The 14,127-nt window shown below is 44.9% G+C and overlaps 1 protein-coding gene across 8 annotated transcripts in view; it reads left to right on the plus strand.

The window, feature by feature from the left end:
- The first annotated feature begins 105 nt into the window (after window positions 1-105).
- SERGEF (secretion regulating guanine nucleotide exchange factor) overlaps window positions 106-14,127 on the plus strand; it is a 461,739-nt gene continuing 447,717 nt past the window's right edge. For 4 of the 8 annotated variants that reach the window (XR_014465527.1, XR_014465528.1, XM_083164591.1 and 1 more), the window contains exons 1-3: window positions 2,923-3,132; window positions 9,576-9,714; window positions 11,795-11,950. Coding sequence is in view for 5 of the 8 variants with exons in the window: in XM_083164591.1 (XP_083020717.1) it covers window positions 3,034-3,132; window positions 9,576-9,714; window positions 11,795-11,950 (394 nt within the window). In the remaining 3 variants the exon portion in view is untranslated. Of the gene's footprint in view, window positions 202-2,917; window positions 3,133-9,575; window positions 9,715-11,794; window positions 11,951-14,127 lie in introns of those variants that run through there. The other 4 variants (XM_083164592.1, XM_083164594.1, XR_014465525.1 and 1 more) reach the window with 4 other exon arrangements.

A 14,127-nucleotide genomic window follows, 5' to 3' on the forward strand; every position in this document is an offset into this window, starting at 1 on the left:
TCAGAAACAAGCCATAAATTACATGACGAGAACAGATTCATCTGTATATTCCCTTTACAAGACTTTTTACACATAATTCCCCCTCTCGCCAGCAGATGGCGCTGGCGTACTCACTGCTTCTATTCGTCGCTGGCTGACGTCACATACGGAAGTGATAAGATGAGTGGAGAGCAGGAAGAGCGGCAGCTGCTTTGCGCCTGGGTAGGTGTCACGCTGCGTCTGCCGCCAGGGGGCGCGCAAAGTTCCGGAACCACAGGTCCCAGCAGCCTTTACACGTATAGACCATGCATGCTGGGACTTGTGGTTCTGTAGCAGTGTGTAGTTGGTGGGGGGAATGGAATATACAGTACCCAGGCTTCTCTAGCTGCTTTATTACTCACCATTCTCTGTAGCTTCCTGAATTGGACTCCCGCTATGTACAGAGAGGCTTGTAGGCCCTGGTATTAGACTGCAGGTCCTCAAACTCGGTCCTCAGGACCCCACACAGTGCATGGTTTGCAGGTCTCCTCGCAGAATCACAAGTGACGTAATTAGCTCCACCTGTGGATCTTTTAAAATGTGTCAATCAGTAATGAGTGCACTTGCCGGGTGACCTGGAAAACGTGAACAGAGTGGGGTCCTGAGGACCGAGTTTGAGAACCCCTGTCCATTGAATGGGCAGTAGGTGCAGCCATGGAACATGCGCAGCAGATCACACAGCCGCTGAGTCTTTGCACAGAGCTCCCCATGCCAGCTTCTGTGATCTGCTGCTGCTGTGCTCCAGGATGCAGCGTCTGACCATCCGTGTGAACCCTGGGCATCAGATTGTCCCTCGTGTTACTAAGGATGCCTAGGGAAACTCAACCTGCTGACGCTGCATCCCACAAAGAAGCGAGTGGCTTCAGCAAGCCTAGAAAACATGGCTGACCAGCCCGTTTTCTTTAACGCTGTTGTCCATTGCCTTCCCCAAATGCAGGCAGCATGTCAGCCAGCATTTGGGGCATAGCGAGCAACACGGCAGCCCCGGATCTGCATACGCACAGTGTGGGTTCTGCGCATGTGTACATATAAAACCATTGTTGTATTGTACGTATCAGTCTGCATGAGAAGCTGCTCACAGATAGTTGTGTTGCACGCACACATGCTTTTCCTTTGTTAACTCCTCTACCTTGGTATTGGCCGCCAGATACCCTTGCATACGTACAGGGGATACTTTGTTTTGGAGGAAGATGTTTTTGGAGGGGTTCCCAGGAAATATTGTTAGTAAGTAGGCCTCTACACCAAAACACGCACAGGGATTCAGTATACGTGACCAGGAGGCAGGATGGCGCGGTGGTCGGGAGGCCAACAGTGGAAACCCACTGAACCGAATCCCAATGCTGGTGTCAGCATCTCCACTGATGTCGACATTCCAGCACCAGTGCTGAGGCCACTGGTTGGAATTCCGACTGCCGTCATCCTAACGGCATCTGCTCACAGAATTACTCATTAAAGTTACTGTGTTATATGATACCTCCCAACATTTGAAGAGGGGCCGGCGGGGCAGCTTATGCACCGTTTTTTTTTGGCGTGGCTACAGAGGCCACACCCAGCGATGCTGCCGTGAGGCCACACCCAGTTTTCCCACTGTGGGGGCATGCCCAGCAGCTCCGTGAGCTGCTGGCTATGGCCCCAGCCCCTCTGGCTATGCGCACAGCGTCTATTAACGGACAACAGGGGGGGGGGGGGCTCCCAACTTCCGCAGGAGGGATGTCCACAAAAAATCGGGATATTCCCGCGATAAGCGGGACAGTTGGGAGTTATGTTATTGTTATTTAAAGGTATACACATATACTTGTTACAGACGTTTGTGTGCACTGAAGTCGCGCGTCCATGTATGGTGCTACGCGTGTGCACTCCGGCGTGTGTCGTAGTTGCACCCGTGGCTCATTCGGAATACATTGGTCGGCAGTCAGGATCCCAGAGTCACGGGTGTTGCATGGTTCGCCAAACAGGCACTAGCGACCACGCTGAGCGTGGCAACATCTGTGTGTGCTGTATCAATGGTAATACGCATAGATCTGTACATTTCTAATGTTTACCCCAGGTAAGCTGAGCACATGCATCTGCCCGCTACGTAGCTGCATCTCACTTGTGACAGAACTGCAGGCAGCGCAGAGTAATGCGTATACTGACATGCGTCGGATGCATCCATGGCACTGGGTACAGGCACGGATAGTGGCGGCGGCTGGCATACGGGCGGTGGCACCTCATAGGGGAGTACAGACCAATATCCGCACATGATTCTGCGCACACTCAATACCGTGCTATGACGACAGATCTGGACGTAATTCCGGATGAGCGACATACTAGTCTGGGTCTGGTTAGGGACCCCCTATTCCAGTGGTTCTCAACCGACACACTTCATGTTTTCCAGGTCACCTGTGCATTTTTTAAATGTGACAGTTGGTGAAACAGAGGGCAGCTGCAGGCGACCTGGAAAACATGGGGGTGTCCTGAGGACCGGGGTTGAGAATCACTGCATTCCCTACACGGGATATGGTCTTTAGGTGACCCTGTTTAGGTTGACATGCATTGGGTCCACCACTGAAGGACAGGTCGACATGTAAAAACTCATCATGTTGACCTTTTGACTGTCGACCTGAACCAATGACACATTCCCCTGTACACAAGTATTCCATGATTCCCACTGTCTGTTCCCATCACCCCTTCCCCGCTGCAATGAGCCCAGCAGCCTGACCGGTAGACAATTCCCGATTGCTGCAGGTCCATTCATCTTCTGTCACGTTGGGTTATCAGCTCCAATACAACAATGATCAGACCCAGCACTGGATGGTCTTATGCTGAGATTGCAGTAACTGCACCTTGCTCATTATCAGTCCCCTCTCATACACATCCCTGGGCTCCTCTGCTGCTGTGCAGCCCACCAGTCAGTGTAGCGTGACGAGCCGGTGTGCAGAATGCCAGGATGTGTAGTAGGGATCCTGCGACCGCAGCCAGTCAGCAGAAAATGCTGCAGCGTCCTAAGTTGGATGAGTTCCCAGTATTGAGCTCATGCAGCATCCGCTACACTCTGCATTGTATGTGTGGGAGCAGCGTCCCTGCTGCAGCTCCCAGTCACAGTGTGTACATACAGTCACATATCTATACCAGGTAGGTGTATATAATGCTCATCTCTCAGTCACATTTATACCAGGTAGGTGTATGTAATGCTCATCTCAGTCATATCCCATAATCATTGCTCCCATCCAGAGATCTCACATCCCATCAACTTTCCCCATCCGTGCTATTAGTGTTACTGTGTTCATTGCTGGACATTGTGATATGTAACCATGTTCATTGCTGGACAGTGTGATAATGTAACCATGTTCATTGCTGGACAGTGCGATAATGTAACCATGTTCATTGCTGGACAGTGTGATAATGTAACCATGTTCATTGCTGGACAGTGGGGTAATGTAACCATGTTCATTGCTGGACAGTGGGATAATGTAACCATGTTCATTGCTGGACAGTGTGATATGTAACCATTTATTGCTGGACAGTGTGATAATGTAACCATGTTCATTGCTGGACAGTGTGATAATGTAACCATGTTCATTGCTGGACAGTGTGATAATGTAACCATGTTCATTGCTGGACAGTGGGGTAATGTAACCATGTTCATTGCTGGACAGTGGGATAATGTAACCATGTTCATTGCTGGACAGTGCGATAATGTAACCATGTTCATTGCTGGACAGTGTGATATGTAACCATTTATTGCTGGACAGTGGGATAATGTAACCATGTTCATTGCTGGACAGTGTGATAATGTAACCATGTTAATTGCTGGACAGTGTGATAATGTAACCATGTTCATTGCTGGACAGTGTGATATGTAACCATGTTCATTGCTGGACAGTGTGATAATGTAACCATGTTCATTGCTGGACAGTGTGATAATGTAACCATGTTCATTGCTGAACAGTGGGATAATGTAACCATTTATTGCTGGACAGTGGGATAATGTAACCATGTTCATTGCTGGACAGTGTGATAATGTAACCATGTTAATTGCTGGACAGTGTGATATGTAACCATGTTCATTGCTGGACAGTGTGATAATGTAACCATGTTCATTGCTGGACAGTGTGATAATGTAACCATGTTCATTGCTGGACAGTGTGATAATGTAACCATGTTCATTGCTGGAAAGTGCGATAATGTAACCATGTTCATTGCTGGACAGTGTGATAATGTAACCATGTTCATTGCTGGAAAGTGCGATAATGTAACCATGTTCATTGCTGGACAGTGTGATAATGTAACCATGTTAATTGCTGGACAGTGTGATATGTAACCATGTTCATTGCTGGACAGTGTGATAATGTAACCATGTTCATTGCTGGACAGTGTAATAATGTAACCATGTTCATTGCTGGACAGTGCGATAATGTAACCATGTTCATTGCTGGACAGTGGGATAATGTAACCATGTTCATTGCTGGACAGTGTGATAATGTAACCATGTTAATTGCTGGACAGTGTGATATGTAACCATGTTCATTGCTGGACAGTGTGATAATGTAACCATGTTCATTGCTGGACAGTGTGATAATGTAACCATGTTCATTGCTGGACAGTGCGATAATGTAACCATGTTAATTGCTGGACAGTGTGATAATGTAACCATGTTCATTGCTGGACAGTGCGATAATGTAACCATGTTCATTGCTGGACAGTGTGATAATGTAACCATGTTCATTGCTGGAAAGTGCGATAATGTAACCATGTTCATTGCTGGACAGTGCGATAATGTAACCATGTTCATTGCTGGACAGTGTGATAATGTAACCATGTTCATTGCTGGACAGTGCGATAATGTAACCATGTTCATTGCTGGACAGTGTGATAATGTAACCATGTTCATTGCTGGAAAGTGCGATAATGTAACCATGTTCATTGCTGGACAGTGCGATAATGTAACCATGTTCATTGCTGGACAGTGTGATAATGTAACCATGTTCATTGCTGGACAGTGCGATAATGTAACCATGTTCATTGCTGGACAGTGGGATAATGTAACCATGTTCATTGCTGGACAGTGCGATAATGTAACCATGTTCATTGCTGGACAGTGGGATAATGTAACCATGTTCATTGCTGGACAGTGCGATAATGTAACCATGTTCATTGCTGGACAGTGTGATAATGTAACCATGTTCATTGCTGGACAGTGTGATATGTAACCATGTTCATTGCTGGACAGTGTGATAATGTAACCATGTTCATTGCTGGACAGTCGGATAATGTAACCATGTTCATTGCTGGACAGTATGATATGTAACCATGTTCATTGCAGGACAGTATATTCGTGTGACTATTTATTGCTGGACAGTGTGACTGATAATGTAACCATTTTCATTGCTGGACAGTGTGTTTTAGTGTAATCATTAACATATTCATTGCTGGACATTATTGTAGCAGAACCATTAACATGGTAATTACAGTGTACAATATAATTAGTGTAACCATGAACATCTTCATTACAGGGCAGTATGTTAATGTACAGTGTACATATTAATTACAGGACAGTATGGCAGTGCAGTGTAATCATTTATATATTTATTACTGTACAGTGTGGCAGTGCAGTGTAATCATTTATATATTTATTACTGTACAGTGTGGCAGTGCAGTGTAATCATTTATATATTTATTACTGTACAGTGTGGCAGTGCAGTGTAATCATTTATATGGTACTTCTGTAGTTTCACGGCGCCAGTGGCGCCGTGCGTCTGAGTCCCCTTGCGGGGCTCGCTTCGCTCGCCCACGCTGCAGGCTCGGTGGCTCGCTACGCTCGCCACGCTATTTAAAATCAACTCCATGCCAACATGGACAGTGCAGGTATGAACTATCCATGTTGGCATGGAGTTAAGTTACTTTTTTTGACATATTTCGTGGCGAGCGTAGAACCCGGAAGTAGCACGGCGCCATGCTGGCGCCGTGAAACTACAGAAGTACCATTTATATATTTATTACTGTACAGTGTGGCAGTGTACAGTAATCCTTAACATATTAATTACAGGACAGTATGGCAGTGCAGTGTAATCATTTATATACTGTACAGTGTGGCCGTGCAGTGTAATCATTTATATATTTATTACTGTACAGTGTGGCAGTGTACTGTAATCCTTAACATATTAATTACAGGACAGTATGGCAGTGCAGTGTAATAATTTACATAATTATTACTGTACAGTGTGGTAGTGTAATAATTTACATATTAATTACAGGAGAGTATGGCAGTGCAGTGTAATCATTTACATAATTATTACTGTACAGTGTGGTAGTGTAATCATTTACATATTAATTATAGGACAGTATGACAGTGTAGTAAAATCATTTACATATTCATCACTGTACAGTCTGGTAGTGTAGTGTAATCATTTACATAATTATCACTGTACAGTGTGGTAGTGTAGTGTAATAATCATTCTACTGGACAGTGTGGTATTTTAACCATGAACATATTTTAACCATAAACAGTATTCTAGTGTAGCTGTTGATGTTTTTACTGGTGGACTGTATGTTAGTGTAATCATGGAAGTGTTTATTGGTGGACTGTATGTTAGTGAAGTGTTTGTTGGTGGACTGTATTTTAGTATAACCATGGAAGTATTTATTGGCGGACTGTATGTTAGTGTAATCATGGAAGTGTTTATTGGTGGACTGTGTGTTAGTGAAGTGTTTGTTGGTGGACTGTATTTTAGTATAACCATGGAAGTATTTATTGGCGGACTGTATGTTAGTGTAATCATGGAAGTGTTTATTTGGGGACTGTATTTTAGTGTAACCATGGAAGTGTTTATTGGCGGAATGTATGTTAGTGTAATCATGGAAGTGTTTATTGGTGGACTGTATGTTAGTGAAGTATTTATTGGCGGACTATATGTTAGTGTAATCATGGAAGTGTTTATTTGGGGACTGTATGTCAGTGTAACCATGGAAGTGTTTATTGGCGGAATGTATGTTAGTGTAATCATGGAAGTGTTTATTGGTGGACTGTATGTTAGTGAAGTGTTTGTTGGTGGACTGTATTTTAGTATAACCATGGAAGTATTTATTGGCGGACTGTATGTTAGTGTAATCATGGAAGTGTTTATTGGTGGACTGTGTGTTAGTGAAGTGTTTGTTGGTGGACTGTATTTTAGTATAACCATGGAAGTATTTATTGGCGGACTGTATGTTAGTGTAATCATGGAAGTGTTTATTTGGGGACTGTATTTTAGTGTAACCATGGAAGTGTTTATTGGCGGAATGTATGTTAGTGTAATCATGGAAGTGTTTATTGGTGGACTGTATGTTAGTGAAGTATTTATTGGCGGACTATATGTTAGTGTAATCATGGAAGTGTTTATTTGGGGACTGTATGTCAGTGTAACCATGGAAGTGTTTATTGGCGGAATGTATGTTAGTGTAATCATGGAAGTGTTTATTGGTGGACTGTATGTTAGTGAAGTGTTTGTTGGTGGACTGTATTTTAGTATAACCATGGAAGTATTTATTGGCGGACTGTATGTTAGTGTAACCTTGGAGTGTTTATTGGTGGACTGTATGTTAGTATAACCATGGAAGTGTTTATTGGCGGACTGTATGTTAGTGTAACCATGGAAGTGTTTATTGGCGGACTGTATGTTAATGAAGTATTTATTGGTGGACTGTATGTTAGTATAATCAGTGAAGTGTTTATTGGTAAACTGTATGTGAGTGTAACCAGTGTTGTGTTTATTGGTGGACTGTATGTTAGTATAACTGCTGAAGTGTTTATTGGTGGACTGTATGTTAGTGTAACTGTTGAAGTGTTTATTGGTGGACTGTATGTTAGTCATACTTGCCTACTTTTGAAAACTAGTTTCAGGGAGATTATAGTTGGTAGTAGAATTTTGCACAGCGCCCCATTGAGGGGGCGAGTCATGGTCCTCCCAAAGGACATGTCTAGTTCTATATATGGAGAGATTGGGAAAAGAGATTGTGAACGTGGCACCTAGAAGCGTGGGTGTGCGCTGCTATATCTTTTAAGGAATCTTTTAAAATGACTTAGATCCAAATGTAGATGAGCCCCAAAGCAGTTAGTAAGAGATTATATACTTGGTAATGTGCTGGGAAATGGTGCTGATGATTCAATGTAAATGTATCTGTCTCTCATTCCTTTTGTCAACCAAAAATGTAACAGTGTAATGTGGGCTAGGTGACATGAGGGAGATTGCTAGACTAATGAGGGAGATTGCTGCTATATCAGGGACTCTTCTGCAGAATGCAGGAGGGGAGGTAACTGTGATGTAACAGTGTAATGTCGGCTAGGTGACATGAGGGAGATTGCTAGACTAATGAGGGAGAGAGGGAGATTGCTGCTATTTCAGGGAGTCTCCTGCAGAATGCAGGAGGGTGGGCAACTATGATGTAACAGTGTAATGTGGGCTAGGTGACATGAGGGAGATTGCTAGACTAATGAGGGAGAGAGGGAGATTGCTGTTATTTCTGGGAGTCTCCTGCAGAAAGCAGGAGGGGAGGTAACTATGATGTAACAGTGTAACATGGGCTAGGTGGCATGAGGGAGATTGCTAGACTTATGAGGGAGAGAGGGAGATTGCTGCTATGTCAGGGAGTCTCCTGCAGAATGCAGGAGGGGAGGTAACTATGATGTAACAGTGTAATGTGGGCTAGGTGACATGAGGGAGATTGTTAGACTAATGAGGGAGAGAGGGAGATTGCTGCTATGTCAGGGAGTCTCCTGCAGAATGCAGGAGGGGAGGTAACTATGATGTTACAGTGTAATGTGGGCTAGGTGACATGAGGGAGATTGTTAGACTAATGAGGGAGAGAGGGAGATTGCTGTTATTTCTGGGAGTCTCCTGCAGAAAGCAGGAGGGGAGGTAACTATGATGTAACAGTGTAATGTGGGCTAGGTGACATGAGGGAGATTGCTAGACTAATGAGGGAGAGAGGGAGATTGCTGCTATGTCAGGGAGTCTCCTGCAGAATGCAGGAGGGTGGGCAACTATGATGTTTATTGTTGGACTGTATGTTAGTGTAACCACTGAAATGTTGGTGGACTGTATCCTTTCAGACAGAAAAGTCTAAAATCCCCGCAAATAAACAGCATTTCAAATGCCGGGACATTCTGCAGAGAGCAGCCTGACTCCCCTTCACACAGAAGAACAAATTACCGGGTTGAACATTTCTACCTGGTAATTACATGGGTATTTCTTCTGTGTGAAAGGGTCAACCCGGGTTGTAAATCCCGTCTCCTCGACCTTGGTACATTTTTCGAACGGTTTCACTAATTTCTCAAGGATTGTTTAGTGCTTAAATAGAGGAGACAACGGTCCAAATAGAATACTGCAGCTTTCACATTGGCATAGTGGTGATCTGTCTTTTATAGGACATTACCAACCGGTTTTTGCCTTTAAAAAAACCTGACGCTTCAAATTCAGCAGCGAAATCTCAGAAAAAATGTCCACGTCGGCAAAGTCCGTCAATATTATATTTCCCTCTGTTGGCAATCTACCGATGATTAATTACTCCATTTATAGTTCCGTGATTCTGTCTTTCAGGGCTCCAATAGCTGCGGTCAGCTAGGACTGGGGAGCAGAGAGGATGGTCTGTCCCCTCAGCGGGTACCAGGCTTCCCCGACAAGATGCAAGTCATACAGAGCATCAGTGGGGGGGGAGGCCACTCTGCCGCAGTGACAGGTATCGTCTCTCCTGCTTCTCATGGGGGGATTTACATACAGATAACACATAATAACCATACACGTGTGAGTATAAATCTATGGAATGGATACGAGGGATTACATATTATATATGTATTGTCTGCAAATGTCCACTAGATGGCATTGTCATCCTGCATTGATTTGGATACTGATGCTTTCAGTCTGTAGTCATGTGCACATACTGGAATTCCACGCATTTATATGTACAAGGAGCAGTATATACAGTACATGTACTCACCACCGGGGGCAGTCCGCAGGGCAGAGGTCATGCATAATGCCATGGTCAAATGCTGATGTTGTATTCCCTTGTGATCTGGACCATGTACACCAGAAGTGGGCGCTAAGCCTGCGGCAATGCAGGATCTCTGAGCCTGATTTAGAGTTTATCGAATGGACAAAACTGTGCTGCATTGCAGAGGGGCAGATGTAACGGGATACAGTCATTGGGTCCCCACATTAGGTCAACATGCATTTAGGTCGACAGGGTCATTAGGTCGACATGGGTTTTTTCACTGTTTTTTTGAGTCAACATGTACCGACAGGTGGTATTTCATGCCCTACCATCCACTAGGGCGTGGTGGGAGAATAAAATAGTGTGCCGAGCTCAGCGAGGGGACGTGGTGCTACGTTTTAATGTTTATGTTGACTGTGTGACGTTCCGGATAAAAAAAAAACATGTTGACTTTTTCCATGTTGACCTAATGACCCTTAACTCATGTCGATTTAAATGCATATCGACCTAATGCTTGTCGGCCATAATGCTGGTGACCTAATGATCCATACCGAATGTAACATGTGCAGAGAGAGTTAGATTTGGGAGAGTTATTTTGTCTCTGTGCAGGGTAAATACTGACTGCTTTATTCTTACACTGCAATTTAGATATCAGTTTGAACACACCCCACCCAAATGTAACTCTCTCTGCACATGTTCCATCTGCCCCACCTGCAGTGCACATGTTCCATCTGCCCCACCTGCAGTGCACATGTTCCATCTGCCCCACCTGCAGTGCACATGTTCCATCTGCCCCACCTGCAGTGCACATGTTCCATCTGCCCCACCTGCAGTGCACATGTTACATCTGCCCCACCTGCAGTGCACATGTTCCATCTGCCCCACCTGCAGTGCACATGTTCCATCTGCCCCACCTGCAGTGCACATGTTACATCTGCCCCACCTGCAGAGCACATGTTACATCTGCCCCACCTGCAGTGCACATGTTCCATCTGCCCCACCTGCAGTGCACATGTTACATCTGCCCCACCTGCAGTGCACATGTTACATCTGCCCCACCTGCAGTGCACATGGTTTCGTCCATTTGAGAAAGATTTTGCATTTGCAATCAACTATGAATTAGGCCCAATGCCAGCAAGTCCAGGAACAGAGCATCTGGTCCCCCCTGGAATGGGTCATGTTGGGAGGTGCTGTATGCACGGTGCAGTGTTACTGGTCATGTGACTGCTTGCCATACCTGCATGGTTATGTATTACACAGATTCTGTGGCTCATTAAGACCAGGTGATATGTAGGATTGAAGTCAGCCAGCCACAAAACCTGTGTAGGTCATAAGGACGGTATGTTGTGCTGACATTCTGCATAAACCATATATTATATTTTATTTAATAAGTGGGAGCATAAATTTAAATATAATATATATATTTTTTTTGTGTAAACTGTATAGGACTCATTGAGCAGCGTGTGGTCAGTGGCTCGTTCCACCTTGATCTGATACAACAAATAATACACCTGACGTCTGTACTGTATAAGGCCATGTAAAGGAAAAGACACACTAAACACTTCTCCTAAGCCTCTCCCCAGCAGCTGGATGCGATTCCTTGTTTCTGTAGCTCCTGTTCCCACAATCCTCAGAACCTCTGCTAATGAATGGAAATATTACACGTTCTGTATGCCTGCAGTTAGTCTGGGGAGACAGTACCAGCTGCTGCCACCTTCTGGATGTACTGCAGAATGCGTGACATTTCCCAGCAGGTCCTGCTGTGTGAGATCACTATCTCATGATGTATTGATGATACAATAACAACTCAATGCTTTCTGTCTCGTAGATGCTGGGGAATTGTATGTCTGTGGTCGAAATAAAAATGGCCAGTTGGGATTAGGTCACTGCGAGGATTTGCCGCGATTCAGTTTGTGTTCTGCCATTTTGAACATCCGCGTTGTCAAGGTGTCCTGTGGCTGGGACTTCTCCATTATCTTAACAGGTATATTGTATGTATGTCTGATATAACAATCACCTCATATCTAACGTCCCCGTGATACCTTTATCACCTCCTGATACACCCCCACCTCAAGTCTGACATCCCCTGACCCCCACCGGCACTGGCTCACCTACTCCCATTTATGTCACAGCTGCTGCATCACTGTCTCAGACTTCTTTTGGAATCGCTGTGGACAAAGGGGATACGCTGCCTGTCTGCCCTTCTGTAAGGCTTCTACAGTGCCTGAGCAGCGGCTAGGCTGATTAGGCTGCAGCCTAGGGCGTCGGGTCTCAGTGGGGGAAGTGCATCAGGCAGTGAGCTGAGAAATAAAATGAAGATCTCATCCATTCCGTGTTAACAGTGGCCGCCCAGCTTAATTAGAGAAGCTCGTTAATAATCCAGCCGTCCTGAGGCAGTGTTGATGGAAGTTCTTACAGTGACTACCAGATGGCTATATGTCTATGTGACCACCTTTTATTTGATGCACTCTACAAACATCATTATATCATTAGATGCCAAGATCAAACCTTTCCGTTGTATAACCTTCCTTACCTGTACACCTGCGGTATACCCTTCCTTACCTGTACACCTGCGGTATAACCTTCCTTACCTGTACACCTGCGGTATAACCTTCCTTACCTGTACACCTGCTGTATAACCTTCCTTACCTGTACACCTGCTGTATAACCTTCCTTACCTGTACACCTGCGGTATAACCTTCCTTACCTGTACACCTGCGGTATAACCTTCCTTACCTGTACACCTGCTGTATAACCTTCCTTACCTGTACACCTGCTGTATAACCTTCCTTACCTGTACACCTGCTGTATAACCTTCCTTACCTGTACACCTGCTGTATAACCTTCCTTACCTGTACACCTGCTGTATAACCTTCCTTACCTGTACACCTGCGGTATAACCTTCCTTACCTGTACAGCTGCTGTATAACCTTCCTTACCAGTACACCTGCTGTATAACCTTCCTTACCTGTACACCTGCGGTATAACCTTCCTTACCTGTACACCTGCTGTATAACCTTCCTTACCTGTACACCTGCTGTATAACCTTCCTTACCTGTACACCTGCTGTATAACCTTCCTTACCTGTACACCTGCTGTATAACCTTCCTTACCTGTACACCTGCTGTATAACCTTCCTTACCTGTACGCCTGCTGTATAACCTTCCTTACCTGTACACCTGCGGTATAACCTTCCTTACCTGTACACCTGCTGTATAACCTTCCTTACCTGTACACCTGCTGTATAACCTTCCTTACCTGTACACCTGCGGTATAACCTTCCTTACCTGTACACCTGCGGTATAACCTTCCTTACCTGTACACCTGCGGTATAACCTTCCTTACCTGTACACCTGCTGTATAACCTTCCTTACCTGTACACCTGCTGTATAACCTTCCTTACCTGTACACCTGCTGTATAACCTTCCTTACCTGTACACCTGCGGTATAACCTTCCTTACCTGTACACCTGCGGTATAACCTTCCTTACCTGTACACCTGCGGTATAACCTTCCTTACCTGTACACCTGCGGTATAACCTTCCTTACCTGTACACCTGCGGTATAACCTTCCTTACCTGTACACCTGCTGTATAACCTTCCTTACCTGTACACCTGTGGTATAACCTTCCTTACCTGTACACCTGCTGTATAACCTTCCTTACCTGTACACCTGCTGTATAACCTTCCTTACCTGTACGCCTGCTGTATAACCTTCCTTACCTGTACGCCTGCTGTATAACCTTCCTTACCTGTACACCTGCTGTATAACCTTCCTTACCTGTACACCTGCTGTATAACCTTCCTTACCTGTACGCCTGCGGTATAACCTTCCTTACCTGTACGCCTGCTGTATAACCTTCCTTACCTGTACAGCTGCTGTATAACCTTCCTTACCTGTACACCTGCTGTATAACCTTCCTTACCTGTACACCCGCTGTATAACCTTCCTTACCTGTACACCCGCTGTATAACCTTCCTTACCTGTACACCCGCTGTATAACCTTCCTTACCTGTACACCTGCTGTATAACCTTCCTTACCTGTACACCTGCTGTATAACCTTCCTTACCTGTACACCTGCTGTATAACCTTCCTTACCTGTACGCCTGCTGTATAACCTTCCTTACCTGTACACCTGCTGTATAACCTTCCTTACCTGT

Source organism: Crinia signifera, chromosome 11, assembly GCF_055691185.1.
Source record: "Crinia signifera chromosome 11, ASM5569118v1, whole genome shotgun sequence".
In the NCBI taxonomy this organism is placed as follows: domain Eukaryota; kingdom Metazoa; phylum Chordata; class Amphibia; order Anura; family Myobatrachidae; genus Crinia; species Crinia signifera.